Here is a 26,357-nt window from a genome sequence, read left to right as displayed (position 1 = left end):
AGCTGTCGTCGCCCTTTGTAGGTGATTCTGACGATTTTACGAACCAATTAAGTTTCCTCAGTTGTCGAACGAGGTATCCTCAGAGCTAACATTTCCCTAAGATTCATCGCTCGCGGAAACCCTAGGTGGTTCCACCAATATTGCGATATCGCACATTCATTGTAGATGTGCTGAAGAAAAACATCCAGAGTAACTTCCTTCAAACACAATAGCATTTTGCGGCTCTTGATGGCCGCTCGTCATGTTGTGGCACGTATGACCCAATATTAAAGAGATGAATTGCCCCTAGCTCGTTGCGTTTGATCCATTCTTCCTATATAGGGCTTTCCAGAACTTGTCCCATTTTTAATGGGCTTTGCTTCCAGGGCATATTTCTCGAAATCTTCCCGGCATAATAGGCGGTTTCTTCTCCTGCCTTTGCTTACTTTGGGATTTGAAAATCCCGTTCTTAACATTTTTCTTTCTGAGTCCGATGGTATGCCCCGTAGACTTAATATGGCTGACACATCCTCTATGCGAGCCCTGGAAGCAATTGTATAAGGGTGGGTTATTCGACTTCTTTACCAACTGTTTCCAAGCGTTAATGTAGTGTATTTCGTTTGGCGTGAATGTCCATTCTAGGTTCTCAAGTATCTGCCATTGGCCTCGAAAAGAAAGTCAGCCCAATCCAAGCCCTGACTATTTCTTATATTTGCCCTGAGGGTTCTGATGAAAGATCTTCACCACATGGTGGAGCATCTTTGCTCTCATGTATTTGACATACCACAGTTGATCATCCCCTAGGGTCCTGGCTAATACTTTGGCTCTGTGTCCCTGTAGTTGTACCTTGAGCTCAATGACTCGAATCCCCTTTTTTCGGCCTGGCGTATAACTTGTCTGCGCCAATGCCTTGGAACATTCGTTGAATGCTGACGTCTATCTTTTGAGCTCCTTGGCTGTCATACATTGGACAAGGTCCTTGTAAACAGTTTTGGAGCTAACGAACATGTTAGTACCGAGGGCTTTGTTGATGGTGTCGAGGCCCCTGTACCCTTGCTTGTGTGTCATAAAGGGAGGTTTTTGATGAATCTCAGCCAGTCCACCCTTTAAGACGGATGCCTAAGTATTGTGTCTTCTCCCAATGTATGATTGGGGATAGGGGAGAATGTCTTGTTCTTTGCGCGAGTAACCATTGTAGAATCCAATTAGTTTTGATTTTGACTGACTGACTAGCTATTGCTGACTCGTTCAAAATCTTTAATACAACGAGCCGTTTTCTGGTAGTCCAGAAGATTCAGTAAATATATGTTTACATCGTCCGCGAACGCATGATATTGCATCTGTCCTAGACTGATGTCACCGTAACTAGTTTGACTCCTTCCAATATCTTAGGTGTAACAAAAGGGTTCTAGAGCGATGTTGAACAAAAGTGGTGATAGCGGGTTTCCCTGACGGGTCCCACAATCTAAGGGAAAGTAATCCCTCCACAATTGTTCATGACTATCTGGCCGAACTGCCCTTTGAGTATCAGCATGAGTAAGCCTGTCATTTTTGTCCCCAATTCCATTTTTTCTAGGGTAGCATTAATATATTGATGCGAGATCCTATCGAACGCTTTCGTAAGTCCGCCATCAAGATCGCCTGATAGTAGGAAGGGCGATCCCGATCTTTACGTTCTTTCAAAAGTCGAACCATAGTGAAGAATTCCATCGTGTTGTGAGTGATAAAACGTCCCTTGATGAATCCTCGCTGGTTGGGACCAATGAGTTTGTCAAGCACCTTTTGAAGTCTTCTACGCTGCGCTTGACACTATCTTGAGTGTGGTGTTTGTCAATGATATGGGCCTCAAATTTGCAATGTCCGTGTCACCCTCTTTGCCTCGTTTTGGTATGAGGGTGATGAGTACTCTTGAAATTCTGCGGAAGGTTTCGGTCCGCATGATGTTATTAGCTTCCCTTGTGAGTATTGGACCTAGTGATTCCCATAAATATTCGATGACTGGGAGTTGTACTCCGTCAGCTCCGGGGCTGCGGATTTTTCCCATACCTTTGACCGCTATTAGAGCTCCTCCTTTGTGAAAGGACGGTTGAGTGTCGCCCGTTCGAAATCATTGAGTTGGCTAGTAACAGGGCTTAGATATTGTTGGAGGTCTGAATCTGGCACTTGCGGGGGTGCCTTGTAGAGGTCACGTAGTATTCTGTGGCCACTTCAAGCATACCAAGGGTGTCGTCCGCTTCAGTGCCAGAAGCTGCATTGGTAACTTTTTGATATATTGTCGGGTCTTGCCGTTTATGTTGAAAGAAGGCCTTGGTGGCCTGATCCTGATATTCCCCTTTCAGGATGTGACGACCGTCCGAGATCATCTTGGCAGCAAGTCTTGGATGCATACGACGTAGCGTGCCCATGAACTTGATGTAATCAAGTCCCTCACTCGTGATAAGGAATATTGCTTCATTAATCAGAAGGCTTGTGGGGATCTTCCGAAATGCTTTGTTGGCGTAAGGAAGGAGGATACGCCGAAGGGGAATACAAATCGCCTTTTCCCCACGTGTACTCTAGACTGGTTGTCTAGAACTAAGGATAGAATAATAACGAAATGTGATGTGGTTATGACCGGATGTCTATACGTTTTATAGCAGCGAGCTCTCTGTCGCCAATTCCTGGGAGCGTGAAACCGATCAATTCTGCGGCAGTTTTGGTAGGATACGTTGGTAGGATGTTTGGAAATTCTGCGGTCCCACTTAGCAACGTCCTCCGTTCCACTGACATTATCAAGTTCATTTATTGCCAATCGCACTGTCCTTTCGGAAGAGGTGTTGTCGTCAATCGAATGATTGAGGTCACTCCATAGAAAAGTTGAAGGGTAGGATGTTGGTCCTTCAAGTGGCGAAAGTTGGCTTGAGTTTCTCGGATGATTTCGGCTTGTAACTGTTTATCAGATGTGGGAAGGTATAGGTTCTGAACGAGAGGTGATCACCCGTAACCGTCTCAATTCTGATGTCTGTTGCTCGGTCTGAATATAGTGAATATGAACCAAGTTCGTATGAGCCTAGGACACGGATACTCGACTTTTTTATCAAGATGCCCGTCATGTTCACCTTCTGTTCTTGAGGGAGTAGAATAGAAGGTTAGGTACAAGGATCTGGCATAATCATGCATGACTTCAATGTTAGTTCGTGGCCTTGAATTCTTGAGGAGAAGAATATCAAAGTGAGCCCCTGTTTGGGCTACTGTAGCTAAATCTCTGGTCTTCTGTATGTTAAAGAGCCAAGTTTTAAGATTGTTTCTTGTGTTGCACCCCGTCTTTGTAACGAGGGTTGTCCGATGTATTATTTGGTCTTCAATCATTGATTCCTTGCTTGAAGATTGGCTTGCCGGTATTCCTTTCAAGGTTATCTATGATCTCCCTCATCGTTGAATCACCGGATTCCAGGAAAGGTTGTATAGGCAGCTGTGGTAAGCGAGACAGTCAGCTGGGCTTCTCCGGGGCCTATGCATATTTCGCTTGAGTTTTGCTAGCCTTTCCGATCGCCTAGTTGGCAGTACTGACCTACTATCAGTACGTCCCAGTCTTACGGTAGGCTTCAAAGCGGGGTGGAAGCTTTGGCGAGTCTTTGCGCAGCTTTCGTTTGCAGGCCATACTGTGGGGTTCCGTACCCCAATGGCGTCCATAGTGCCCGTTTATGAGGTCTCAGTTCGGGAGTGGTTGGATTGCTCCTACCTCGTCTTGGCAGTCGGGGGGAAGCTTGTGGTTCGTCCACATCCGTGGTCGTATTATCTTCTTGGTGTTGGATGTGAGACGCACCTTCCTTGGGAGCGTCTAAGAATGGGTTTGGTGAATCGGTTTGTTTTGGGGGATTCTGAAGATCTTCTGCGGCATTCTCGTTTGCAGCAGTTGACTTTGGAGGTGGAACCACCACTTCCAGAGTGGGGCCCAACGAGGGCGAGGAGACCGGCCGGGCATTCTCGCGAAAGGGTTCCCCAAGTTTCAGAATCGATCCAATTGTTGACATTGTATCGGCGGATTGAGTTGACATGGAAGGATTGCTCTCTTCAGGAGCATTGACGGAGTTTTGTTCTGGGATAGAATCGGTGTTGTCCTGTTGTGGAACATTGGCGGGATTTTGTTCTGGAGTAGAATCGACGATTGTGGCTTGAGTGCCCTGCCCAGTAGACTGGGTCTGAGGTAACTCGGGTTCCGACTGATCCATTGAAATAGATGAGTCTTCGTCCGACGAGGTGGATTCATAGGAGGGAGTATTCTTTGTCTGAAGATCTGCTTCAGATTGTACTGAGGTGCTTTCTGTGGGTTGGGAATTCGAATTCTTTGATCTATTGTGGGAGGCATCTTGGCTTGCCAGTGTCTCATGGTTGACTACTGGAGCATGGGCAGAGGGAATGGGAGTATTGGAAGGGGATGAATCCTCTAATACACCGAATCCATTTGTAGTTGGAGGTACTTTTTGCGCACCCCCCTCTTGGGCATGTGGAGTTTGCTTGCGAGTTCTTCCTACCTGTTGAAACCTTCTGCGTCCACGATCGGAGCCTGTTTCCTTCTTTGGGAGATTGCCTTCCTTTGTTGGAGTTGGATTTCACCGGAGATTTGTTGGCATTTTGATTCTGATAGAACCTACGAGGACAGGTGGATGTTAAGTGATCCCCTGAAGCACCACACTACATTTCTGGGGACAATCGGCAGCTTTGTGTTTACCTTGATGACAGAGGTCACAGGGGCCTAAGGTGACAGGTCTTTGTAAAGTGGTCCAAATGTCTGCACTTGCGACAGTATGGTTTGTCACAGTGGTCAATGAGGACTTCCATCTGACATTCTGTGGGGTACTCTTCATTTGGCCCGAGTTTGGCAATGGCTTCTCTCACTTGCTCCTCTTTGCAAGTATTTTCTCAAGCGCTTTGCCCACTGTTTGGGCTCTATCGATTTCTGCATCAGGGTCCAGTGGCAAAGCCATCAATTGGTGATAGTACGACGCTAAGGGGTCCTTTGTAGGATCCTCTGAGAGCTGTCTGGCTACTTTGTTTGGCAAACGGGGAGGCAACCTGTTCAGCCCGACATCGATTATAGCGATAGCGTATTTCTTCTCTTTTTTCTTGCTGTCATATTCCTTCCAAGATCTAAGGGTGTCACAGTGCAACAAGAACCATTGTTCAAAGCGTTTTTCAGGTAATCTTGTGTTGGTGTTATAAATCACTTTGACTTGGACGAATGTTCCTTGGGAAATTGGCATTCTGGTAAGGCTGAAGAACCCGCCAGTGCTCCTGAACCGGATTTCCTCCAACATGGTTTCCATTCTTTGAATGATTTCCTCTGGCTGAATATTCCTGACAGCCCTGTGAATTGCGCCGTGAGAATGAACTAACTCCTCAATCCATCCCTGACTCTTGATGTTGGGGAAGTGCGCCACGTTGCCAATGACTCTCACTTTGGTCAAGGCAAAAAGTGCTGCTGCGGTCTTCAAATTCGTCCACACATTGGGGAAACAATTCCGTCAAGTCATCAGCTTGATCGATGTGGTTTCTGCTAATCTGATGATTGTCGGCTCTGTCGGTGACCTCTTCCAAGTGGAAGTCGATACGATCCATCGTTGCAGTGAGGGCCTCTTGTTTCTCATTTGACGCTTCTAAGGCCTTTTCCTTTATGGTCTTCTCCATGAGTGTTTCCTCAATGAAGAAATCATTAGATACCATCATCTTATGGGATTTCTCGCTAACTGGGTACAAGTTAAGGGTATGCCAGAAGGCATCTTCTGGGGTAAGAGCATAAGTGTCTTGAACCCTTTTCTTCCTACCGTTGCTTTCCTTGCCCCGTTTATCACCGTTTCTAACTTCATTAAGGAGGAAGGCTCTGTTACTTTCTTCTCTGGCCTCCTTTTCTTCGGGGGTTGCTTCCTCGCCCTGTGGGAAGGGGGATTCTAATGAAGCATGGTAAGGGTCTAAGTTGGAGGAGAAATCAATCTGCTCCTTGTCAGTGTCTTTTGGAATGATTGCATCGTAATATTCTTTTCTGGAGATTTTTTTTGGGTTTTTTGGAACAGCTGCAACACCATCAACACTGAGAAACAACTCCCCGAGACGCGCCAGCTGCGGCTGCCGCGTAGGAAAGTTGAGCCCCACTGGACTTTTGAGAAGTCTGGGTGCCGGAGGAGGGACCTTCGGCGCGATTTGGGGAGGAAGCAACCTTAGTTGCTTTCTCCAGGATCATTGGATCGCTGAGCAGGGAGTTTCTGTTCTCCTGACGCGTACCGCCTTCTACGGACGCGACGCTAGAAGATACAGAAACACCTTTTCCAGGACGATCAAACTCGATAGGTGGTTCAGGAGGTCGGGAATCTCGCTCCACGGTACCGGGAGGTCGATTCGCGCCTTCTGCTTGATGCCGAACGATATTATTCAGCATTTTTCAAAAATGGTTCATCACAATCCATCAATTGCTTAGAGCATCACTTTTGTGCACCTTTCAGAAGGCGGAGGTACGTGCTGAAATGGGTTAGAAGTTCAGCTTCTAAGTCTATCGCCTTTTGATGGCATGATTAAGAGTTTCTCCATTCCAAATGATTCTGACTACACAAAGAATGTGTGAAATGACTCTATTGAGAAAAAGCTGATCGCAGGAGTCTGGTCGCACCTGTACCATTTTTAGTTTCATGCAATCAAAAAAGCGATTCTCAGCCTAAACGAAATCGGGCATAGCGTCTTTACGACAAAAAAAAAAGTCAGACCTTTAAAAAGTGGTTTAGTACAAGAGATTGAAGTCAAAACTTTCTCCCTATTCTGCCAATTCAAATGCTAGTTAAAGCTGAACCTATATGCTGTCAAAATCAAAATAGAAGTTGGAGAAACCTTCTCGTGCAGCTCCTAACATGTTAGTGCATACAAATGATCGTGCGTGTGGCTCGCGCAATCTTAGAGGTAAGAGGTGATAATTCCTCACCCTTTCATCAATTCAGATTGCCCCGATTGAGGATTGCTTTATATCAAACCATCTGCTCTGTTGATATAGGTGAATGCTGGTTGCTTCAAATAACGACAATACTGCCCATCCGAGTGAAGTTGAGAGGCTTTTGGGCACGACCGAGCATCAGGAAGAGCAGCTCACAGACTCGGAAGGCGAGGATGACTTTGTGAAAAAATACGGCGATATCAAATTTCAGTACATCAAAAGGCCCAAGGACGCCCTTTGGTTCATCAGGCCCCATGCGCTCAACTACTTCAAGGAAGGTGTCTTGTATCGCACCAAAGGCGAAAGACTGTCAGGAAAGACTGAATTGTTTCTCGATTTAATTTATGTTGGAATTATCGGTAAAGTTGCCGGGGAGGCTTGCGAGGATGCTTCTTGGGCGGCTCTTATCAAGTACATTTTAATATTCTTGCCTTACTGGACCGTTTGGGCCGATATCAAGGACGTAACGAACTACTACTACAACGAGGACTTGTCTCAGAAGTTATACCTCTTGTGGATCTTGGTGTTGTTGACCACGTCAGTGAATGCCCAACAGCTGGTATTGGAACTGACGAAAGGCGCCGCTTTCACAATTGTGCCCTATATTCTTTGCAGACTATCCTTAGCGTTCGGTTTATTGTTTTACTCGTTCTTCATTCCTGAGCACAGAGCACAACAACGTCTTTACTTTGTCTTTTTGCTTATTACAAATGCTATATGGGTTCCCGTAATTTTTGTGGGCGCTAAAGCGAAGGTTGTGATCGCACTCATTGCCATTGCTCTTGAGCAGATTACCTTCTCAATTGTGTTTCACCCTTACACTAAACGATTATTGAAACTAACCATGTCCACGGCTCTCAATATTGAACATGAAGTGGAGAGAATGGGTGCGTTCTACACCGTTGCCATAGGTGAATTTCTCAAGACAATTACCGCTGAGCTGCGCATCGGCGTCGGGTTCACGAAGCTGTATCCAAGGGGAATTCTTTTTCTTGTGATTGCTTACACCCTTTTTTGGCTCTATGACGGCTGTGGCAATTGTAAGAAAGCTGTACATCCTCTTCGTCATAGTGCTTTCAGGGCAATTTCATGGATTTACCTCCATGTGCCTCTCATTGGGTCTGTCGTGCTTGCTGCTAACTCTGGTGGTGAGCTTATTGGTATTCAAGAGCATAGAATACAGTGGAGTCGTACCACGGGTGAAATCGAACCGCATCTTGACGCCTACGCTCTCAGATTGTTCTTCACCGGTGGCCTTTGCGTGGCGTTACTCTCTATTTACGCCATTGGCTCTTTGGATGAAAGCAGAGATGCTCCAGGCACATTTTTGGTGCTGAAGTTTTGGAGAGTTTTTTGGAGGTTACCGGCTGCAATCGCTATCCTTGCTCTCAGATTCTTGAACATTGGAATCACCGCGGTGATGGCCTCTACAGCGGCAATTCTCATTGCTCTTTACTTTTACGAAAGTGTTGTTTCGACTCCCAAACGCTACCTTGCTTTTGGCGAGTATTTCAATGGTACAGCTGCTAATTAGTACTTTTATATGCTGTTGAACTATGAAAAAGTTTGTAATACAGCTGTAGTTGACTTCTCCAAATCTGTAAATTCTATCACTATTGTGATATTCCCTTCAGACATTATCGACCAAATGCGATCACTATACTCCACTCGAGGTTGAGCGAATGACAAGAATTACATAGTACAAAGCAGTCTATTGAATGATCGACATACTTTTAGTAATACAATGTATTCTTCATATGGAATTACGCGTGTTTGACGTTTGGGAGGTGACGAAGATTACCACACTTGGACCAAGAAATTCGTAGCGCTTAGCCAAGAATCCAAAATCATGGGGATACAATCTCATAGCACCAAGATTAGGCGAGCAATTTTCTAAAGCAAATGATAGAGATGAGGGATTTTGTCACTGTCACAGGCTCAAATAAATGGTAATTCAAGTAAATGATGGTAACTTGTGACATTTTTTTTCTTGTATGCATATGTGTACATGAATTTGTATTCTTACGGACTATATATAACGAGTACGGCATTGCACCAGTGCCTTCTCTCTCTCTCTCTCTATATATATATGTTTTGTTTTCTTTGTCGAATACGTTGATTGAGGGTCGCTAGGGTCAAGATGTTTGACACATCTCTTCCTCAGCTTTCAAACTATACAAATCTATATAGTAAAACCAATTGCAACATAAAAAAAAAAGGACTTTTCATCATCATAAAGGATACCTAGTGTTCCTAACGAGAAATGCAAACCTCCCCTTCTGAAATTAAAAATGTGGAGTTCTTCTGTGATTATCTTGTCTTAGTGAAATTGGCCCTTGCCACCGCCTATTGGCTATTTTTTTGGGTTTATTCGGTCTTCAAAAGGATATGAGGGATAGAAGAAGTGTGAGATTCCAGAAAAGCAAAGAAGGTCCTGCATATTAGTTACGCTCAAAGTGCTGCATGTCATGAAGCGTGCAAGACTTTTTATAAGAAGTTCCTCTCGGTGGCCAAGCTGGCTAAGGCGCGAGACTGTAATGTGTGATTGTAATCTTGAGATCGGGTGTTCGACTCACCCCCGGGAGACTTCTTTCTATTGCCTTTATGGCCAAGTTGGTAAGGCACCTCACTAGTAATGAGGAGATCGTCAGTTCGAATCTGGCTAAAGGCAATATTTAGTTTTTTTGCCGCTTTTCACGTACAGATCACCAAAAGATTAGATCCTGTCAAGATATTTGGCAGAATGCAACGTTAGATTTGTAGGTGAAGTGACTCGGCTCCGATACCGAGGAAAAAAATCCAGATCTTGTGCAGTCTGTGGGCGTGGACCGACAGTGTGCAGGCTACTTTTTTCTTAACTATGAGGAAAAGCGCAACAAGATGGGCAGACAGTCGCACACTTTACTTTTTCGTACAATTTCTTTTCTCAATTTCTTGGGAACAAGGAGTTAATGGGTCGCTGAAGATATATGCAGTACGCCTTTACTTGGCGACAAACTTCTTGGCAAGCTTTTATCAAATGACCATCCTGCCTCAGCCTTTGGACAGATAAATAAATCTGGCGCCAAATCCGCAGAGAAAGAGTAACCCTCATTTACTTTTTTCCACGCACGTTCATCACGCTCTCCACCGAATTTTAACCAGTATCATCATATTACAATAGCACACACGAAGATTCAAGAGAGCAAAAAAATAAAGGGAGAGTTCAATATAAAGCAAAACATGTCCAGCAACTACAACCTCCATCCGGTGACATACCTCAATGCCACTGCCGAAAAGGTGATGGACTCTGAAGTCGACTTTGACCTTGACGCTGTTAGCGACGCTGTTTCGACCAACTCCCCCACAACCCAACTGCTGAACGGTTCGCCTCAAACATCGTTCACATCGCAATCATCTGCTAATTCTCCCGTGCTGCAAACCGCCAACTTCGGCAAAGATTTCACTAACGCCCATTTTGGTGCCCGTGCTACTGGGTTCGCCGGCACAGCTTTCGACATGAAGCAAGAAAACCAACAACATGATAAGCTGCAAACCGCTCCGCACAATTACCAGGATGACAACCACTCGTGTGGAGCGAGCGCGGGGGAAAAGAAGAAGCCTAAGAAAACTTACAGAAAAGTTCGCGATGTCGACATGAAGGGTCCCTTCAACTGCCAGTGGAGTGGGTGCCTGTTGATCTTTGACACTCCAGAGGAGTTATACGATCACTTGTGCAACGAGCACGTTGGGCGCAAGCTGTCGAACAACTTGTCTTTGACATGCGATTGGGATAACTGCGGTGTTACCACCGTAAAGAGAGACCACATCACCTCGCACTTGCGTGTACATGTTCCTTTGAAGACATACCGCTGCAACTTGTGCACAAAGAGCTTCAAGAGGCCTCAGGATTTAAAGAAGCACTCGAGAACGCACGAGGATGAACACCAGCGCAAGTTGAAGAAGTCTCAGAAGATGAACGATAGGGACGAGAGTGGGTTGAACAAAGCGGTCTACCCAATGCCCATGTTGCCTGCTCACCATGGTACCTACGACATCGGTAGCGCTTACTACCCTACGTTGGGCAATGAAATGACCCAACGCCAGGAGGTCTTTGACCTCAATTCCAGTCTCCAAGCTCCTCATGGTACGGCTGGTGCCTCAGACACCAAGAAGAGAACTTTGGACCACAACATGCACATGATGAACGGTATACTTTCCGACTTCAACTTCTATGGCCAGCAAGACCAGAACAAGAGACTGAAGTTGGAACCCTCGTACAACATGGAGGTGTACAACCGCTTGAACCACTTGGACTCCTTTATGTCCTCCCAGCAGGCCAACCCTGCTCACGTTTCGTCCACCTCCAGTCAAGGCTCTGCGCTCCACTCCCAAAGCATGATTCCAAATCCAAACTCACACTACTCTTACGGTGCTAATCCTCAAGCCAACTTGTACGAGGCTGAGAAGTTCTTTAACAACTTGTCCTCGTCCATCGAGTTGCAATACCAGAACATGGTTTCATCTGTTCCCAACCAGCAATTCCCTGTCCAACAATCTCACCAGCAGCTGTTATATCCAATGTTACCTCAATACCAAGGTAAACCTTATGACAGTCATAGCAACCACTTTGTCAACAACCACAACTCCGGCTTTACTCCTAAGTTCCCTCAGGTCAACAGACAACTCAATGGTCAAGTTGGTGCCAACCCATTCGGCTCCGTTGAATTTGACTCGATCAGCAACAACCAGAAGTCTGCTAAGAAGCTCAATGAGGAGCCTACCAAGGAAACTGGTAAGGAGGAGGAAGACGTCTTGGCGAACTTTAACCAATTGTCTATTAAGGATGGTAAGAATGATGTCAACTTTGACATTAAGACCGTTCAGAAGCACCGCGAGTTAATCAAGTTCGTTTGCGAACAATTGGCAATCATGAAAAAGTCCATGAAGGAGCAGGAACAAGGGCAGGAGCAACAGAAGAACACCACAGAGGCAGCTTCTAAGACAAATGAGACCAAGCAAAGCTTGTACCCAACGATTACGGCATTCTAAGGACAGCAATTCTTTCGTTGTGCGATTTTTTATTTTCAGTTCTCTTTAGATTGGTATGATCGGAAATGTATCTGGGTAAGGTTTTTGTTCTATATACATGAGTATATCGTCAATATTTGGTTTAATCTAGTTTGTAGACTAGTGGAATGTTTTCATTAGCACCCCAGCACCTAACACTTTGTTGCCCTTATAAAGAACAGCATTTTGACCTGGAGCCATTGCTCGCTGAGGGTCCTTTAACTCGATGGTGACACTTTTCTCTCCAACAGAAATCAGGGAAACTTCCACGGGGTCTTGAAGTGATCTGAATTGTAGCGTTAATTCCTCTAAGTCTTCCTGAGGATCACAGTTAATCCATGCCCAATTGGATACCTCAAGTAATTTCAGAAACAACTTCTCATTTTGCCCTCCCTTCACGATGACAATTTCATTAGTGGCGATTCTCTTTTCACTGACAAACCACACACCACTGTATTTTGGATTACCCTGAGGCATCGAAACACCCAGTCGTTGTCCAATAGTTGCATGCCAAATACCCTGATGCTTTCCCCAGACTTTACCATCCTCAGTGATAATATTTCCAGGCTTAGGAGGGAGGAATTCGTCTAAAAAGTGCCTAAACTTCGTGTGGTCTGGTGATACAAAACAGAGGCCCTGAGAATCTGCCTTCAGCGCAGTATGGAGCCCAAACTCGGCGGCCATTTTTCGAACCTGCGGCTTTGTATAGTGGCCCAACGGTAAAAGTATTCTCGGTAGCACCTTGCCTGGTATATTTGCAAGATAGTAAGACTGATCCTTATTGCCATCATAAGCCCTCAACAAGTTATACTTGTTAGCTGAAGCTTTCTCCACTCTTGCGTAATGCCCTGTGGCAAGCCACCAATTCTTCGAGTTGACATCATACCTTGCAGCCAAATGTTCGATCATCTTCCCAAACTTGATATAGGTATTACAACCGAGGTCCGGATTTGGAGTAAACCCATTTTCATACATCTCAAGCATCGGCGTGAATACATCAGCCCAATACTCCTTTTCAAAGTTCACTCTCTCGCACGGTATTTGCAAGTGGTCACAAACTCTTTGCACATCGGACCATTCTCCCTCAGTACACTTTGCCAGCTGAGACCAGTTGGCCATGTATACCCCACAAACATTTTTATGCATTTTTGAGAGCAAAGCTGCCGTGACTGAGGAGTCTACGCCTGAACTCATCGCAACATATATGTCATCATTGATCTCTGGCTGCGACTGTGGGTATGCAAAAGGTTCTGGAATATGTGGATGGGGATTTAGTTTTTGCAAGACGGAAGTAGCGTACAGACGTCTAGGAGGTCGTAGTAGCGACTTTAAAGGGCAACGAAGAAGCATAATCGGTACATTTTTTAGAGTCCCCAGCAGAGGCATCGTACTTGAGCCTTTATGATCCGCATATGCACTACACACCTCAAGGTGCCTAGATCGAACTACATTTACATAATTGCTTCCTATAATTATACAAAATATGACAGTTTGTATCGCTGTCAAGTCAATGTGACGGTCGTGGTAACGAGACAAAACACTGTGTCTATCTGTTCAAGAGTCGCACCGAGAATCAAGCCGACCAAAATTGGTATGCCTTGGGCTGCGTTACGCTTATTGGAAAAGCATATTCTTCATTCTGTTTCTCCTTATCGACATCCATCTTTTGTTCTTCAGTTTGATCTAAGTTGATTTTGTTGAAATTCTTGTTTATCTCGTTGATATTGATAGGTGTTAATAAGTCATTCAATAATGGCTCCAACTCTGGGTTTTGGTTCTGTTTTTTGAATTTGCTGACCTTTTCAAAGTTCAACCACCTTTCGATGAGTGCCTGTTTTCTTTGTAAGTTGAGAAGGTTCTCAGTCTTTATAAGGTCAGCTTCTAAATGGCTTATCAACTTCATCTTCGCATCAAACTTCTCCAATGTGAGCTCAATCACTTGGTTAATCAAGTTTGTTTGATCAAGAACAGTTTGTTCCACGTTCTTCTTGGCATTTTCCAGTAGAAGTTGCTTGCCTTCATTTGTCTCAATCAACTTCTTCACAACATCTTGAATAATCGTCTCTTTATCAAAGCCAGCTTGCTTTGGCTCTTGCGGCTGACCTGACTCGATGATTTTGTTTAAATATCTCTCTTCAATTGGTAGTTGCAAGAACTTAATTAGACATTCTTCACGAGATTTCGATCCAACATGCTCAGCGATCTTATCCCACTGGCCATTGTTGTTGAGAAATAGGGTTTGGTTGTTGATGTCGGTCGTCGCGTACATCTCGATACCTTCCAAAAGGAGAAGGACTTCCTGCTCTGTCCATTCTTTTTGCTTGAAGCTCTGCTCCAACTTGACAAAGTCAGAAGAAGTGAAGTTTGATGGGAATAGTCCCTGCTCAAACACGTCCTTGCTGATGACCAGCGGGCCCAATGTTCCACTCGACAGAGCCTTGCTCTTAAGATTATGATATCTTATCTTGCTGATGTCATTAGAAGTTTCATTGCAGAAGTACAGAACAGAATTTGGTGCTTTAGAGTTGGTGGATTCATCAAAGATGTTCCGCGTAACTTCTAAATTGAGCGGAATGGAGCCTTCAATCTCCTCGTCTTCTTCCTTCACAGGCTTTGTTTGACCATTGGATTCATGAGCAAATGACAGCAGGTCTTTAGTCGTGTTGTCAATGGAGGAGCGCTTTGAGTGCTTGACCTTGGTAGACTCGGGGACAAAAGGAACTAGACCTTGTGGCGTGTCCAACGTAATTTGGAAATGACCAGTGTACTGAGGGCCCACGAGCGTCGGTTTAGTTCTTGGATCTATTTGGTAGTTGATAAGTCCCCACTTCTCCAAGAAGCGATGGATGCGGATTATGCTAGCCACATCACCTGCCAAGTTACGACGAACCGCGGTCACCGTGAGATATTCTATTGGATTAATTCTGTAAGAGTTGATCATGAAGTCTCTCATGTTCTTGTAAGACTCTGGAGTTTTGTAAGAAGACACGGTCTCTTCATTTTTCGCTGGGAAGAAGTCTGGAAACAGTTTTTTTTCTATCAGGTGTACGGTATTCATATCAAACCATTTTGAGAAAGATGGGATGATAACATGTCTCGACTGCTCAATGAGGTAGTTTTTGGCAGTCTCTTGAAAAGTGGCCTGCAATTTTTCAAGATCAACTGGCTCAGCTTCAGCTGATTTATCGTTCTCAGCAGGTTTCTCCGACTCAGCACCCTCAGCCGTTGCTTGATTAGGAGTTTCCTCAGCTCCAGTCATAGGGGTATCCTCCAAAGGAGTTTCAACTTTAGAGTCAGTTGTTTCCGCAGACATATTGTACAAGGGTTGTAGTTATTGGAGAAAAGCCAAAACGACTTGTTTAGCTCGGTAGGATTTTTGTGCCCGCACGACTTTGCTGAGACACGACACAAGCCAGTGAAAAGGATACGCAGAATATAGGCCGTTAAAGAGCCAAGATGGATTAAAAGTGTGATTTGTCCATTCTTTGCTTTTCCGACTCTCCTTTATGTAATTCTTGTGTTTCGTACTTGTTCACATGTGACATACATCGCACTCTGATTGATGCTCACAGACTATGTGCTACTACAACAATACCGGTGCACCGAATACTAAGTTCGGCAAAACATATGTGAAATGCTCCACTCTTTCAGCCGTATCAAGTTATGTTCTTTCTCTGTAATCTGATTTTTCAATCTTTTGATTGTCTTTCTCGAGTACAAATGGCTTACTCGAGATTCAAGTTCCAATGGCCCCTATCATGAACAGATTTCCATTTCGCAAAAGCCCTTCAAAGCACATCTTTTCCTTTTCTTTCTGATGCATAAGTAGACGGCCTTTCGTTTGGTGTCGCTCCTAATCTGGCTGCAAAAATGTCGCAACTACAGCGGAGTGGGTGCGACGAAACGCGTACTTTTGTTTACTATTTTGTTGATACCACAGATACTCATACCTACAGTCACCTGGACATGGTAGTCGCCACCAGATCTAAACGCGCCAGAAAAGCATCTTCCATTATTAAAGAGGCGGCTTCTTCAGACTCGGAATTCGATGGAGCTGAAGATTCGTACTCAGATCTGGAAGAGGAGGAGAGGCCCCACAAAATAGCAAATGTGCTGAGAAAGAGTCGTTTATCTGCACCAGTCAATGATGAAGAAAATGACCTATTCAAGGCTCTATCGAGCCCTGTGGTTGCGGTGTCAGAGTTGGCCCTTGAATGGGTTGAGTCATATATACTAGACGCAGAGCTTTCAAGAGTGGATGCATTCACCAACTTATTCAATCTACTCCTCAGAGCAGTCGGTTGCAAGATTCTTGCTCAGCCCCATGATATGATCAGCCTGGATTCTGCAGCAGCCACTGTGAATGAACTAAGTATTCATTTCGAGAAGCAAAAGTCTCATGAATATCCTATCGCTTCAACAAACAAGGAAATAAAGCATTTCCACAAAAACTTTCGAGACTTTTTTGGGGAGGTCATTTTCTATGCACATGAAACTGGATGCTTATACAAAGAATCCATGGATGATGATCAATCAGTGTTAGCTTCCGAATTTATGACTTCCATACTTGCATGGTTCATCTCCCTTAGCACGAGCAAGTTGCGCCCATTCAGATATGTGGGCACTGTGGCTCTTTTGGCGATACAAACACAACTTTGTCAGCAAGCTGCCTCCCTTGAGGTTTCACTTGATAGACAGCAGCGCCAACTTAGCAATGCTATAAGTATCAAGAAGTCAAAGAAGAGGGCAATTGCTCACGACCAAAAGGTGCAAACTCTTAGGAGGAATGTGGAGGTAACAGAATTCAGGCAATCCACCATCGAAGAGTATTTGGACGATATCACAAAAGGTGTCTTCGTTCATCGCTTTAGGGATATTGACAGTGCTATCAGAGTAGAATGCTTGAGAGCGCTCGGTGAATGGGTGATGGCGTATCCATCCTACTTTCTTAAATCCACCTATCTTCGATACTTTGGCTGGCTCTTGTCAGATCCCACCGATAACGTGAGGGAAGAAGTGGTGAAATTTCTTTGTAGACTTTACAAGTCGCTGCAAGGCTCTCTAGAGAATATGACATCCAACTTCAGGAAATTCACAAAACGTTTCCAACCACAGCTCATAAATATGATTTGGAAAGAAAGTGTGGTTAGCATAAAGATAAATCTATTCGCAATCTACTCAGAGCTTTTTAAAGTTGGATTCCTTCAAGAAAAAGACACGGCCCAGATTTGCTCCTACGTATTCTACCTCACAGAGCTGCACCTCAATCAAAAGCCCGTTAGCAACAAATTGAAGTCCGAGATAAGCAAATTTATCACTTTGGTTTGCATTCATGGTGCCGACTCGACCTATACAATGTTTTTCGATTCGAAGTGCTCGAAAGATGGTCGATCCAAAGCCGATGAAGAGAGGGTGAGGGGATTTTTGAAGCTCAAGGTTCTTATAAATTTTCTAATGAAGTCACTTGAAGATCACTTAGCAAAAAGGGATACCAACTCTGCAACTGACGCCACGATCGGGTCATGGCAGCTTGTTGAGGCGATTTTCAGAGACATCTTTACGTTGCAGAATTACGTGAGTAAGTGGGAGGTGATTGTGCAATATTTGATTCTTGACACGTCTGGTGTCAATTTTGAGGAACTTGGGGTATTGAAAGAGGAGCAGAACTCATTTTCCCGTTTTCTCGAATTATCTGTCGATGGGCAATGCTTTCTCGTATCTTTTTTGTTAGGCTGCGTTCGTTGCTTTTTGAATTCAAAACAGAAAGGCTTTGAGGCCTCGAAAGTTTCTCCTACTTTTTTCTTGTCTAAACTCACCTGTCATTTACGAAGCATAGAGAGCATCCTGAGTAAGTCTCACAAAATTTACCCACCATTCTTGCAGTTGTGGAATGAGCTTCTTTTGTACCGCTCGGTGCCAATACAAATGACGTTTGAGAGCTCTTCTAGCCTCGACGCATATAATCAGTTGCACACAAATGTCCTCCAATACTTCCTCGAATGTCAGGAAGTAACTGATGAAATTCAAAAGCTCTACAGTCAGTATTTCCTGCTTCTTCTAGGGTCACCCGCTGATGAACATCGCGAAGGCTCTAGTCAAAATATCAACCCTAACATATATCTCAAAGTAGAAGACTCGTGCCTCGCTCTTCTGACTGAGATTGAAGAGATTTTGAGTATAAAGACATCTACCTATGATGCTTTTAATAGTGATAGCGAGCACGATGATCCTTTTACAAGTGATCAAAAGGATCTTTGCAACTCGCTTATAGAATTGTCTAATCCAATCGCCAAACTCAATTTAATTGGTGACGTTGTTAATATTATCAAATTCGTGGGGGAACCAGTCTTGGATGGTCCTGCAAGCGTTTTGGAACAGCTCTCTGTCAAGCTATTATCGAAGATTAACTTTGACGCCCTTGTCAGCATGTGGCCCAGGAATTTATCTAAGGTGATAAACAGTGTCAGACAGGCATGGAAATCTCTTATGGATTTCGCCCTTATTAATCTCTGTTGGAAACTTGAAGACCTCATGTATGCGTTGAACGACGGCACATCTGATACCATAAATGTTGAGGTATACTTGGATGATATTTGCAGTATCATTCGGCATCTAGTTGCAACATTTGTTTCTTTGAATGGTGTGATTTTTGGAGACAAGAGTTTGGAAAAGGCGACCAAATCTTTAAAGATGGAATTATCAGATTTTTTCTTCACCTTTGGATCAATATTGATTGATTTGATCACATCTTTGAGGGTATTTCATGACCGTACAAAATTGTCAAACCGATTTAGAGGCTACGACGCAATGTTTTCTGATGATAACAAACTAGGGAATTTTTCATCGGACCATGTTCCTGACGTTTTGGAAGAAGCTTTGATGAATGTTTTTTTGACGAAGGAAACTAAACTCGCTAACCTTTTGGGCGTAACATTGGAAAGAGCGGAAAATGAAAACGTCAACTTCGAGGAATTTGCATTTGAATTGGGGGACGAAGAAATCGTTTATCCCACCCAAATTGAAACTCATTTCGATTCTAGTGATGATGATGAATCCATTGATGATCTTAAAGCTGCTAAGGAAGCCGCGGAAGTGGAGGCTCTCGCAGAGGCAAGGGCAGCTCTGAAGAAACGCAAGCTCGAGCAAGAGATTTGGAATCAAGAAAAAGATCTTTCGCTGTACACAATGAAGCTTATTGGGCTTTTAAAGTCAAATGCATTTACTCTGAGGTGTTCAGACCGCTTGAAACTCAATAGCGACAGGCTTGGACAAGTATTTGAAAGCATAATCACATTGCTCACGGCCCCATCCTCCGCTACAGAAGGACGGCGAACTATCACCCAAGATATGGCTCAAAAGCAGACAACTACACAAGAAAGTATTGCACTTGTCTCATGATATCGTTAATACATATAAATAAGATTATCAGGCTCTACCTCTCTCGGCCCCGTTCTTTTCTCGGGCGTGAATCTGAGTGGCTTCCGGCATACCTAAAGAAGCATCTGTGGGGGCTGTAGTCATCAATTGGGGAACAGATTGCTGACGACCGGAGGCATTAGCAATGAAAGAAGCATCTTTTTCCTCTACCGCCCCGTTTGTCAATGACATAGACCTTGGAGTCAAGACGTCCTCCTTGCTCAAAATCAGGCGATCACTTAAGCTGAGATCATCTTCATTATCGTGAATTTGCAGCGGCAAAGTAACGTAATTGGAATGAAAATCGTTAGACCTTGGCATGCGCTTCATGCTAATTTGCGAACTTGCAGTAACGACTTCAGGCGGCGATTGGCCCTGAAGAACAGTTCTGGATGAAGAAGTTCTGGTGGCCCCAAGAGTACCACCTCCTGGGGATGTTGAGAAAGTACTCCTATGACGCAATTGGTTCAGGAATTTCGACTTGATTGAGGGTGGATACTCTAAGCCAGGACTGCGACTTCTTGTCTTGATGGACCTCATGTTTAGACCACTAAGATCAATTTTGAGATTATCCTTATTTAGAATAGATTCAGAACACTTCGACTTGGACTCCTTTCTGAAATCCACTAAAGCACGCCTGATATGGTATGCCGAGTCCTGACGGAATACTTTGATGACACCTGTTTGATCACAGGTGACAATAATATGACCAGCGTCAAGGCCCGTTGTCTCTGAGTACTTCAATTCCTTTTTTCGAGAACCGAGGATACCATACTCATCAAGTTGTGGCGCTCTTTTAACGAGATCATATATAATATCATCGGAAAAAGCTAGGAGGCGGCGTGTATCTTGAGGCGCAAAGAGAGCACAGTTCACCTTAGTATGATGAGCATGGAAACACGAATAAGAATTATTTTCGTTGGCAATGTAGTTTTGGCCATTGCTGTCCTCAAGAAATCGTTGCAAGCTGAGTTTCTTCCAAAGCTTATTGTCATGAAGAAGTTTTGTGAGCATTCTGTGGGTATGATTGACTTGCTGCTTTCCCTCTTTGTAAAGCTCCTTGAGAGCTATTCTTAGCTTGTTATTGATAATGGAATTATTATTCTCCCACACATAGCACCAATGGTCCTCCGAACCACAAATGATGTAGCGGTTATCATCACTTAAAGACGCCACAATCGACGAACTCGTGTTGGTTGCACCTTTAAATCTTGTGAGTAATCTGGCCTGTTGCATGTCAATTAATCTAGTCTTTGAGTCGTTGGTGGTTATTAGCAAGTTGTATCTTGAAAGCAGAGTACTGGCAGCATCTGGAGCGGCATCGTTCTCGAAGACTTTAATTCCCGTGATTTTGTAGCCATGTTTATGATGGAATGGGTTTGTGATAGATCTGTCTTTAATTTCGACTCTGTGCTGCACGTGGAGACCATGGGTTTCGAGTCCAAAAAGAGAGCCATTGAATCCCCCAACAATACAATGATTTCCTAGAGGGGTGAACGCCAATGCTGTAATCAACACTTCATTGCCAAGGTTGCGGCTATAAGCCACGGCCAGTTCAAGGATAGACCACAAGCGAACCTGGTTATCAAGGCAACCGCTTAGGAAGAATCGATCATCGGTCGGATGAAATTTCACAGCGGTCACGAAGTCATCGTGCTGGAATGTTTGAAGACAGTCGGGGCGCTCGACATTCCAGAGCTTTACCGTCTGATCCATCGACCCGGATATAAGGAAGTTGTTTTTGCTCCAATCCAAAGTTAAAATAGATTTGGTATGGCCCTCGAAAATGCGAACAGGCCTTTGCTGAAATACCGGAGCATAAGGGAAAGCTTTCAGCTTACTAGAGTCTGCGTCACGGCTAGCGGCAGCAGCCGCTTCACGACTCTTGTATTGTAGTCTGCTCAAAGGCGATGAAATTATGTGCCAAATATAGATTTTGCTATCTCTGCCAGCGGCAGCCAAGTACTTGCCATCCCGACTGAACTCCATCACCAATATTTCATGACTCCTCATTGATGAGCTAATATCATGATCGGAGAGAGCAGAAGTATCTTCCGAAAAGTCCACACTGCTGACATCGCTTTCTTGCTCTCCAACAAGGCTATCCTTGTCGCCACAGCGAAGTTCCTGAGCCAAGAATAAATTATTGAGCATCCGGGGACTCTTATTGCTGCGCTTGTTGATCTTCAAGCGTTTCGGAAAAATCAACGACTCGTACGTGAGCCCTGCCCACGGAGCATTGGTGTTTTCTTCCTCGTCAACGGGGAATGCTTGCTCTCCACTTTTATCGAAGTCGTCATCGTGGTAGTCGTCCAAGGTGTAATCGGAAAGGACGTCATTCAGGAAATGCAGGCTGAGATCCTCGACCAGCTGGTCAGCGTGGTTGAAGATTGAGGCCGTATCATCGTCGAGGTAGACGCCCGTGTCGCCGTTCCCGCTCTTGATACTCGAGTGCCTGGCAATGGCTCGTGAACTGCGAGGCAGCGAGAACTTGGTGTCACTGGAGAAGGCCGTTGAGGTTGAGGATGGAGAAGGCGGCCCCGACGAGTGGGACTTCTTGCGAAAGATCTTCGACAAGATACGTTTCTTGCCCCCCAGTTCGTTTTTTGACATGCCAGAATACAATATCCCAGTAATTGCCTGTTGAATAATAAAGCGTCCTCTCCTTTTGGTGCCTTCTATCTCAAGTAGTCTATTTCAGGAAAAGCGTCTTGAATGTGCGCAAGCCACTGATATACCGGAGTACTCTCTAGGCTCTAGAGTGAGCCCGGGGTGCTACAAAAGAGAACCAGAAGTGAGAAAAAAAAAAAAAAAAAGAAGAAAAAGGAGGCAACTCTCGGGTTACACTCTCCCACCAAAACCCACCGACTAACGGTTCGCCCATTAGCATCGGAGCATAAGTCCCCATTCACTTACTCTTATCCCAAGGCCGCTAAATTTCCACCGTCCGGGAGCGATGCTCCAACAGCGCATGCGGTTGCTACACAATCAGAATCACAAGAGTCTTCCGAGATGTAAGTATCCTCAATTGCCAATGTATTTGAGCAGCAATACCCTGAGATTTGTCATGGAATGTGCATCAGTTAAGTTCCGTTGGTTCCGGTTCCGTTGGCTCGCTGGAGAGTGGCTGCAAATAGGCTGACGAAGTCACTTGTGCGAAGCGCAAGCCTGGACGGTGCACTAATTATGACAAGCAGTGTTTCGCAATTGACCCTGGCAAGAAAAAGATACAGCTGATTTCATTAGCCAGTCAACTTTTCTTCCATTTATATTCTTTACTGAAGTTTGTGTTTTTGTGTCAGACAAAAGTTGTGACTGGTGGTGACAGGGTGCATAGTTCGCCACATGCTGTCAATGTGGGTGCCCTCAAGAAGGCGTTACTACCGTTTCGGGTTTATCATCCGCAAGGTGTGAATAGGCTTGCGCTTCGCTTGAAGGTACTTTTGCTTGGCGCCTTTCGCCTATCTGCTCACCACGTACAGTGAAGATTGCCTCTTTCGTTATTCAATCAATCAAGTTCCCCCACCTTTGCTTCCACGTTCTAATATATTTCGGTCTTCCGCTAACATGCTTTTGAGCACCGTTCACAAATTTTCCGCGAAATGGCTGCAAAATTACACATCATACATCACTTCAGTCTGGCAAATTTCTCAACTACGCTGGCTCCAATTTTGCTAATATTATTTGACCTGTTGCGCCTTTCCCGACACCCCGTCGCTAAATGCCCTATGCTATACATGTGACCTAGGTCTTCTTCTTCTTCGACCACTCCAAACGCAAAATCAACGAGTAGTAGCCCTTGCCGTTCAACTCGTCCAACGCTCTCTGTGCAAGCAGCTCCGTGGCAAACGTCACGTAAGCAAAACCCTTGGACTCTCCTGTTTCCCTGTTTCTAATGAGCGAACATCTCTGCAATGGGCCGTACTTGCCAAGCAACTCCTCTCTCAACATTTGCTCGTCCACAATCGTGTTCAATTGCGAAATTCTCAATGTACATGAATCGTCTCTGGCTTCTCTGCTTGGAGCACCTTCTCTCTTGTGCACAGGTACGTATTTCGAAGACTCCACTGGCTCGGGAGTAGCTCCTCCGCCGCCGGGTGCTGCCGTCTCTGCACCAAGGATGTCTTTAAATGGACACTTGGAAGTGAAATGGTCTCCACCACATGTTCTACATGTGAGTCTTTGCGTGCTGACCAAGTTGACCTTCTGTTCCATTTTCTCTTCCTCTTCTTTCTTCTCGAGCTCTTTCCAGGAGGCTCCGAGCTTCAACTCAATCTTTTCACCCAACTGGGTAGTTCTCGTGTCTGGGCCAGGAGGCGTATGTTTTTCCTTCCCGAATTTGGCCCATCCTCGGCGAACTGCTATCGATGGGTGTACTCTTTCCTTCACCTTCACCTCTTTGATCTTCTGTGTAATTTTCACTTTCTGACCCTTGGCGTTGAGTCTATAACTCACCACCGTCTTAGTGCCATCTGGGTTGGTGGTTATCTCTGGAACGGGAATATCATCCTCTGCATCTGCCCATGATTGAAACATAATGCTTTTGGTTTACGAAAATCTATCGATGCCTAAGGAGTGCTTGTTTGAGTAGAGCGAAAAATTTTAGTGCAGTCTGCACGACCGCGCTACAGAGCATGGTTCGCCTCAACGCTTTTTGCAACCAGCCTTACACTAAGATCAAAGGTGACAAAAGTCATCGAAGTTGAGCTCTCAAAGAATCTGTGTTTGCAATCATTGATTGAGGCTGTATTCCCTGATAATCTCGGCAATCTCGTTTCTTCTGTACACCTGTTCATGTTTACCCCACTTGCCTCTCAAGTCAAAAAAATGGAGCCCTTTACTCTTCAAGAATCGTGCAAAGAGATCCAGTTGTCTTTCTGATAGTAACTCATCCTCAAGTGAATGTAGAAGATAAAGATTTTTTACTTCAAAATCGAAGGGCACTTCACTGAGGGGTCCTCGTAAAGCGGTAGCTGTGGTGTAGTCTTGTATACTGGAGAAGGCGGCATCTACGAACAGCTTATAATCAGCACCGTACTCCTCTATGAGGTCAGCAATGTCATAAATACCATCGATAAAGTAAACAGTCTCAATTCGAATATCGAGAAGCCTCACTGTGGGAATGCAATGTCTGTAAGTTAGCAATTGAAGTATAAGTGTTGCCCCAACTGAATGGCCTACCAACGAGACATCAACAACATTGAATTTCTCTTTTAAGAATAAAAGTGCATCTATAACGTCGCTTAAATGAGCAGGGTGCTTCACTTCTGGCGACAATCTGTAGTTGATACCAATCATGTTGACATTGGCGTCAGGTAACTGCTCTATGAGATCCTGAAAATCATCGTATGTGTTATTGGGATCTCTCCAGGCGCCACCATGTATGAAGATTAGGGCTTTTTTATTCTTGGGATCGCAGCGAAAAAACTTTACTGTTTGCAATGGGTCGGCCCCATATTTATTTATCATGATTAGTACTACTCCAGAAACCTTCCAACTCTATGCGAAATCTATTAGTATCAAGTATATGTACAGGCATACCAAGTTCATTACCCATTACCTTAACACGTAAAATAATCATACATCACAGCTTGTGAAGATAGTAGCACAACGTTTCTATCAAGAATGCTGTAGTAAAAATCAATGCCATCATTAATACAGTGGAAGAAAGGAAATTTGTATGCGAGCCAACAGATAACTCTGAGTCAAAAAGTCTAGAAATGGCCGTTTTCAGGTTAAAAGATCAAGTAAAGGTTGCAAGGAGCTATTGACACTTCAAGTGTGCTTTGAATTTTTGTAGAATAGAATCCTCATAAATAAAAGTGGTTGGAAATCATTCTGCGGAACATCTTATGTGAAATAGAAAAAGAAAAACAATAAACAGTTCAAACAAAAGGAAGGCTCTCAAATTTTTTAGTAACGTGTTGGAGAGCGGTCACGAGTGTACGAGTCTCTCTCAAATCCGCCATCACCACGATCACCACGGTTGTAACCTCCTCTTCCACCTCTGAAGCCACCGTCACGGAAGCCATCATCACGGTTGAAGCCGCCTCTGCCACCTCTGAAACCTCCACGGCCTCTTCCGCCCCTGAAATCATCTCTGAAACCACCACGGCCCCCTCTGCCGCCTCTGAAATCCCCACGGAATCCGCCACCACGTCCGCCGCGGAAGTCACCTCTAAACCCACCTCTACCTCTTCTGCGAGGAACATATGGGCTTGTGTCATGTTCAGCACGTAAGGTAAAGCCCTGGTAGTCAACATCATTCAAGTTCTCAATGGCAGCAGCAAGGGCTTCACCGTCCTCGAATTCAAGAGCGGCAATTGTCTCACCAGACTCGTAATCGCGAAAAACCTTGACGAAAGATGGTTCCATACCTTTCTCACGAACAAAGTCCTTGAAATCTTGCCAAGCAGTATGCTCAGGAACATTGGTGATCTTCACACGGTTTCTGTTGCGGGTCTCCTCCTTACGACCGTGAGCAACCTCAACCTGAAGAGCCTGGCCGTCCAACTCAGTGCCAGCTAAGGACTCGGTAGCCTTAGCAGCATCTTCAGGATTCTGAAAAGAAACGAAGGCGTAGCCTCTCATAATTTGCACCTCCGCCACTGGTCCCACCTGAGAGAAGTGGCTCTCGATGGCTTCCTGAGGAGTTTCAAAACCAATGGGTCTAACGAAAACCTTTCCCGATGGAGCATCTTCAACTGGAGCGTCCTGGATTGGGGCTTGGTCTTGTTCAACGTCTGACATTAGTGATAAAAGAAAAAATCTGCTACGTGATGAGGTTTGTTAATTTGCGTATCTTTTTTCCCTCTTTAACGCGTACATTGTACTTAGCACGACACTGATTACTGAAAAGGGCTCGTGGGACCAAATACCCCAACGCTGTTGGAATACGAAATCAGGAAAAAGGAAAGCAGAATTACGATTTATGAGTTTCTGTTAATTATTCCGTGGC

The 26,357-nt window shown here is 44.7% G+C and overlaps 11 protein-coding genes, 1 non-coding gene and 1 pseudogene across 13 annotated transcripts; 5 read left to right on the top strand and 8 right to left on the bottom strand. All coding sequences in view use genetic code 12, as the record gives it.

The window, feature by feature from the left end:
- Positions 1-3,563: 3,563 nt before the first annotated feature.
- Positions 3,564-4,190, bottom strand: CJI96_0000895 (uncharacterized protein; the record flags this gene model as incomplete). The annotated part of the gene is made up of 1 exon (XM_054702034.1): positions 3,564-4,190. The coding sequence occupies one exon, from the start codon at positions 4,188-4,190 to the stop codon at positions 3,564-3,566; it is 627 nt and encodes a 208-aa protein (XP_054558009.1).
- Positions 4,191-4,853: 663 nt separating this feature from the next.
- Positions 4,854-6,196, bottom strand: CJI96_0000894 (uncharacterized protein; the record flags this gene model as incomplete). Its single annotated transcript, XM_054702033.1, has 3 exons — positions 4,854-5,412; positions 5,477-6,081; positions 6,173-6,196. 3 exons carry the CDS (start codon positions 6,194-6,196, stop codon positions 4,854-4,856), a joined length of 1,188 nt encoding a protein of 395 aa, XP_054558008.1.
- An 802-nt stretch (positions 6,197-6,998) lies between these two features.
- On the top strand, positions 6,999-8,468 carry CJI96_0000893 (uncharacterized protein; the record flags this gene model as incomplete). The annotated part of the gene is made up of 1 exon (XM_029035137.2): positions 6,999-8,468. The coding sequence occupies one exon, from the start codon at positions 6,999-7,001 to the stop codon at positions 8,466-8,468; it is 1,470 nt and encodes a 489-aa protein (XP_028890379.2).
- A 966-nt stretch (positions 8,469-9,434) lies between these two features.
- Positions 9,435-9,520, top strand: CJI96_0000892 (annotated as a pseudogene). Its single transcript has one exon. The product of its transcript is annotated as a tRNA-OTHER (tRNA).
- Positions 9,521-9,532: 12 nt separating this feature from the next.
- On the top strand, positions 9,533-9,605 carry CJI96_0000891. The gene has a single exon. It is a non-coding gene; the product is annotated as a tRNA-Thr (tRNA).
- A 551-nt stretch (positions 9,606-10,156) lies between these two features.
- Positions 10,157-11,965, top strand: RIM101 (alkaline-responsive transcriptional regulator; the record flags this gene model as incomplete). Its single annotated transcript, XM_029035136.2, has 1 exon — positions 10,157-11,965. One exon carries the CDS (start codon positions 10,157-10,159, stop codon positions 11,963-11,965), a length of 1,809 nt encoding a protein of 602 aa, XP_028890378.2.
- Positions 11,966-12,103: 138 nt separating this feature from the next.
- On the bottom strand, positions 12,104-13,333 carry CJI96_0000889 (tRNA-5-taurinomethyluridine 2-sulfurtransferase; the record flags this gene model as incomplete). Its single annotated transcript, XM_029035135.2, has 1 exon — positions 12,104-13,333. One exon carries the CDS (start codon positions 13,331-13,333, stop codon positions 12,104-12,106), a length of 1,230 nt encoding a protein of 409 aa, XP_028890377.2.
- A 223-nt stretch (positions 13,334-13,556) lies between these two features.
- CJI96_0000888 (uncharacterized protein) lies at positions 13,557-15,296 on the bottom strand (the record flags this gene model as incomplete). Its single annotated transcript, XM_029035134.2, has 1 exon — positions 13,557-15,296. One exon carries the CDS (start codon positions 15,294-15,296, stop codon positions 13,557-13,559), a length of 1,740 nt encoding a protein of 579 aa, XP_028890376.2.
- Positions 15,297-15,949: 653 nt separating this feature from the next.
- IRR1 (Irr1p) lies at positions 15,950-19,381 on the top strand (the record flags this gene model as incomplete). The annotated part of the gene is made up of 1 exon (XM_029035133.2): positions 15,950-19,381. The coding sequence occupies one exon, from the start codon at positions 15,950-15,952 to the stop codon at positions 19,379-19,381; it is 3,432 nt and encodes a 1,143-aa protein (XP_028890375.2).
- A 27-nt stretch (positions 19,382-19,408) lies between these two features.
- On the bottom strand, positions 19,409-22,012 carry CJI96_0000886 (uncharacterized protein; the record flags this gene model as incomplete). Its single annotated transcript, XM_029035132.2, has 1 exon — positions 19,409-22,012. One exon carries the CDS (start codon positions 22,010-22,012, stop codon positions 19,409-19,411), a length of 2,604 nt encoding a protein of 867 aa, XP_028890374.2.
- A 1,131-nt stretch (positions 22,013-23,143) lies between these two features.
- TIF35 (translation initiation factor eIF3 core subunit g) lies at positions 23,144-23,935 on the bottom strand (the record flags this gene model as incomplete). The annotated part of the gene is made up of 1 exon (XM_029035131.2): positions 23,144-23,935. The coding sequence occupies one exon, from the start codon at positions 23,933-23,935 to the stop codon at positions 23,144-23,146; it is 792 nt and encodes a 263-aa protein (XP_028890373.2).
- Positions 23,936-24,130: 195 nt separating this feature from the next.
- On the bottom strand, positions 24,131-24,868 carry CJI96_0000884 (arylformamidase; the record flags this gene model as incomplete). The annotated part of the gene is made up of 1 exon (XM_029035130.2): positions 24,131-24,868. The coding sequence occupies one exon, from the start codon at positions 24,866-24,868 to the stop codon at positions 24,131-24,133; it is 738 nt and encodes a 245-aa protein (XP_028890372.2).
- Positions 24,869-25,312: 444 nt separating this feature from the next.
- On the bottom strand, positions 25,313-26,149 carry NPL3 (mRNA-binding protein NPL3; the record flags this gene model as incomplete). The annotated part of the gene is made up of 1 exon (XM_029035129.1): positions 25,313-26,149. One exon carries the CDS (start codon positions 26,147-26,149, stop codon positions 25,313-25,315), a length of 837 nt encoding a protein of 278 aa, XP_028890371.1.
- Positions 26,150-26,357: the final 208 nt, after the last annotated feature.

The sequence above is a fragment of the Candidozyma auris genome, chromosome 1 (assembly GCF_003013715.1).
Source record: "Candidozyma auris chromosome 1, complete sequence".
NCBI classification, from domain to species: domain Eukaryota; kingdom Fungi; phylum Ascomycota; class Pichiomycetes; order Serinales; family Metschnikowiaceae; genus Candidozyma; species Candidozyma auris.
The sequence above is the reverse complement of the archived record's forward strand: the minus strand, read 5'-3'. Positions and strand labels throughout refer to the sequence as shown.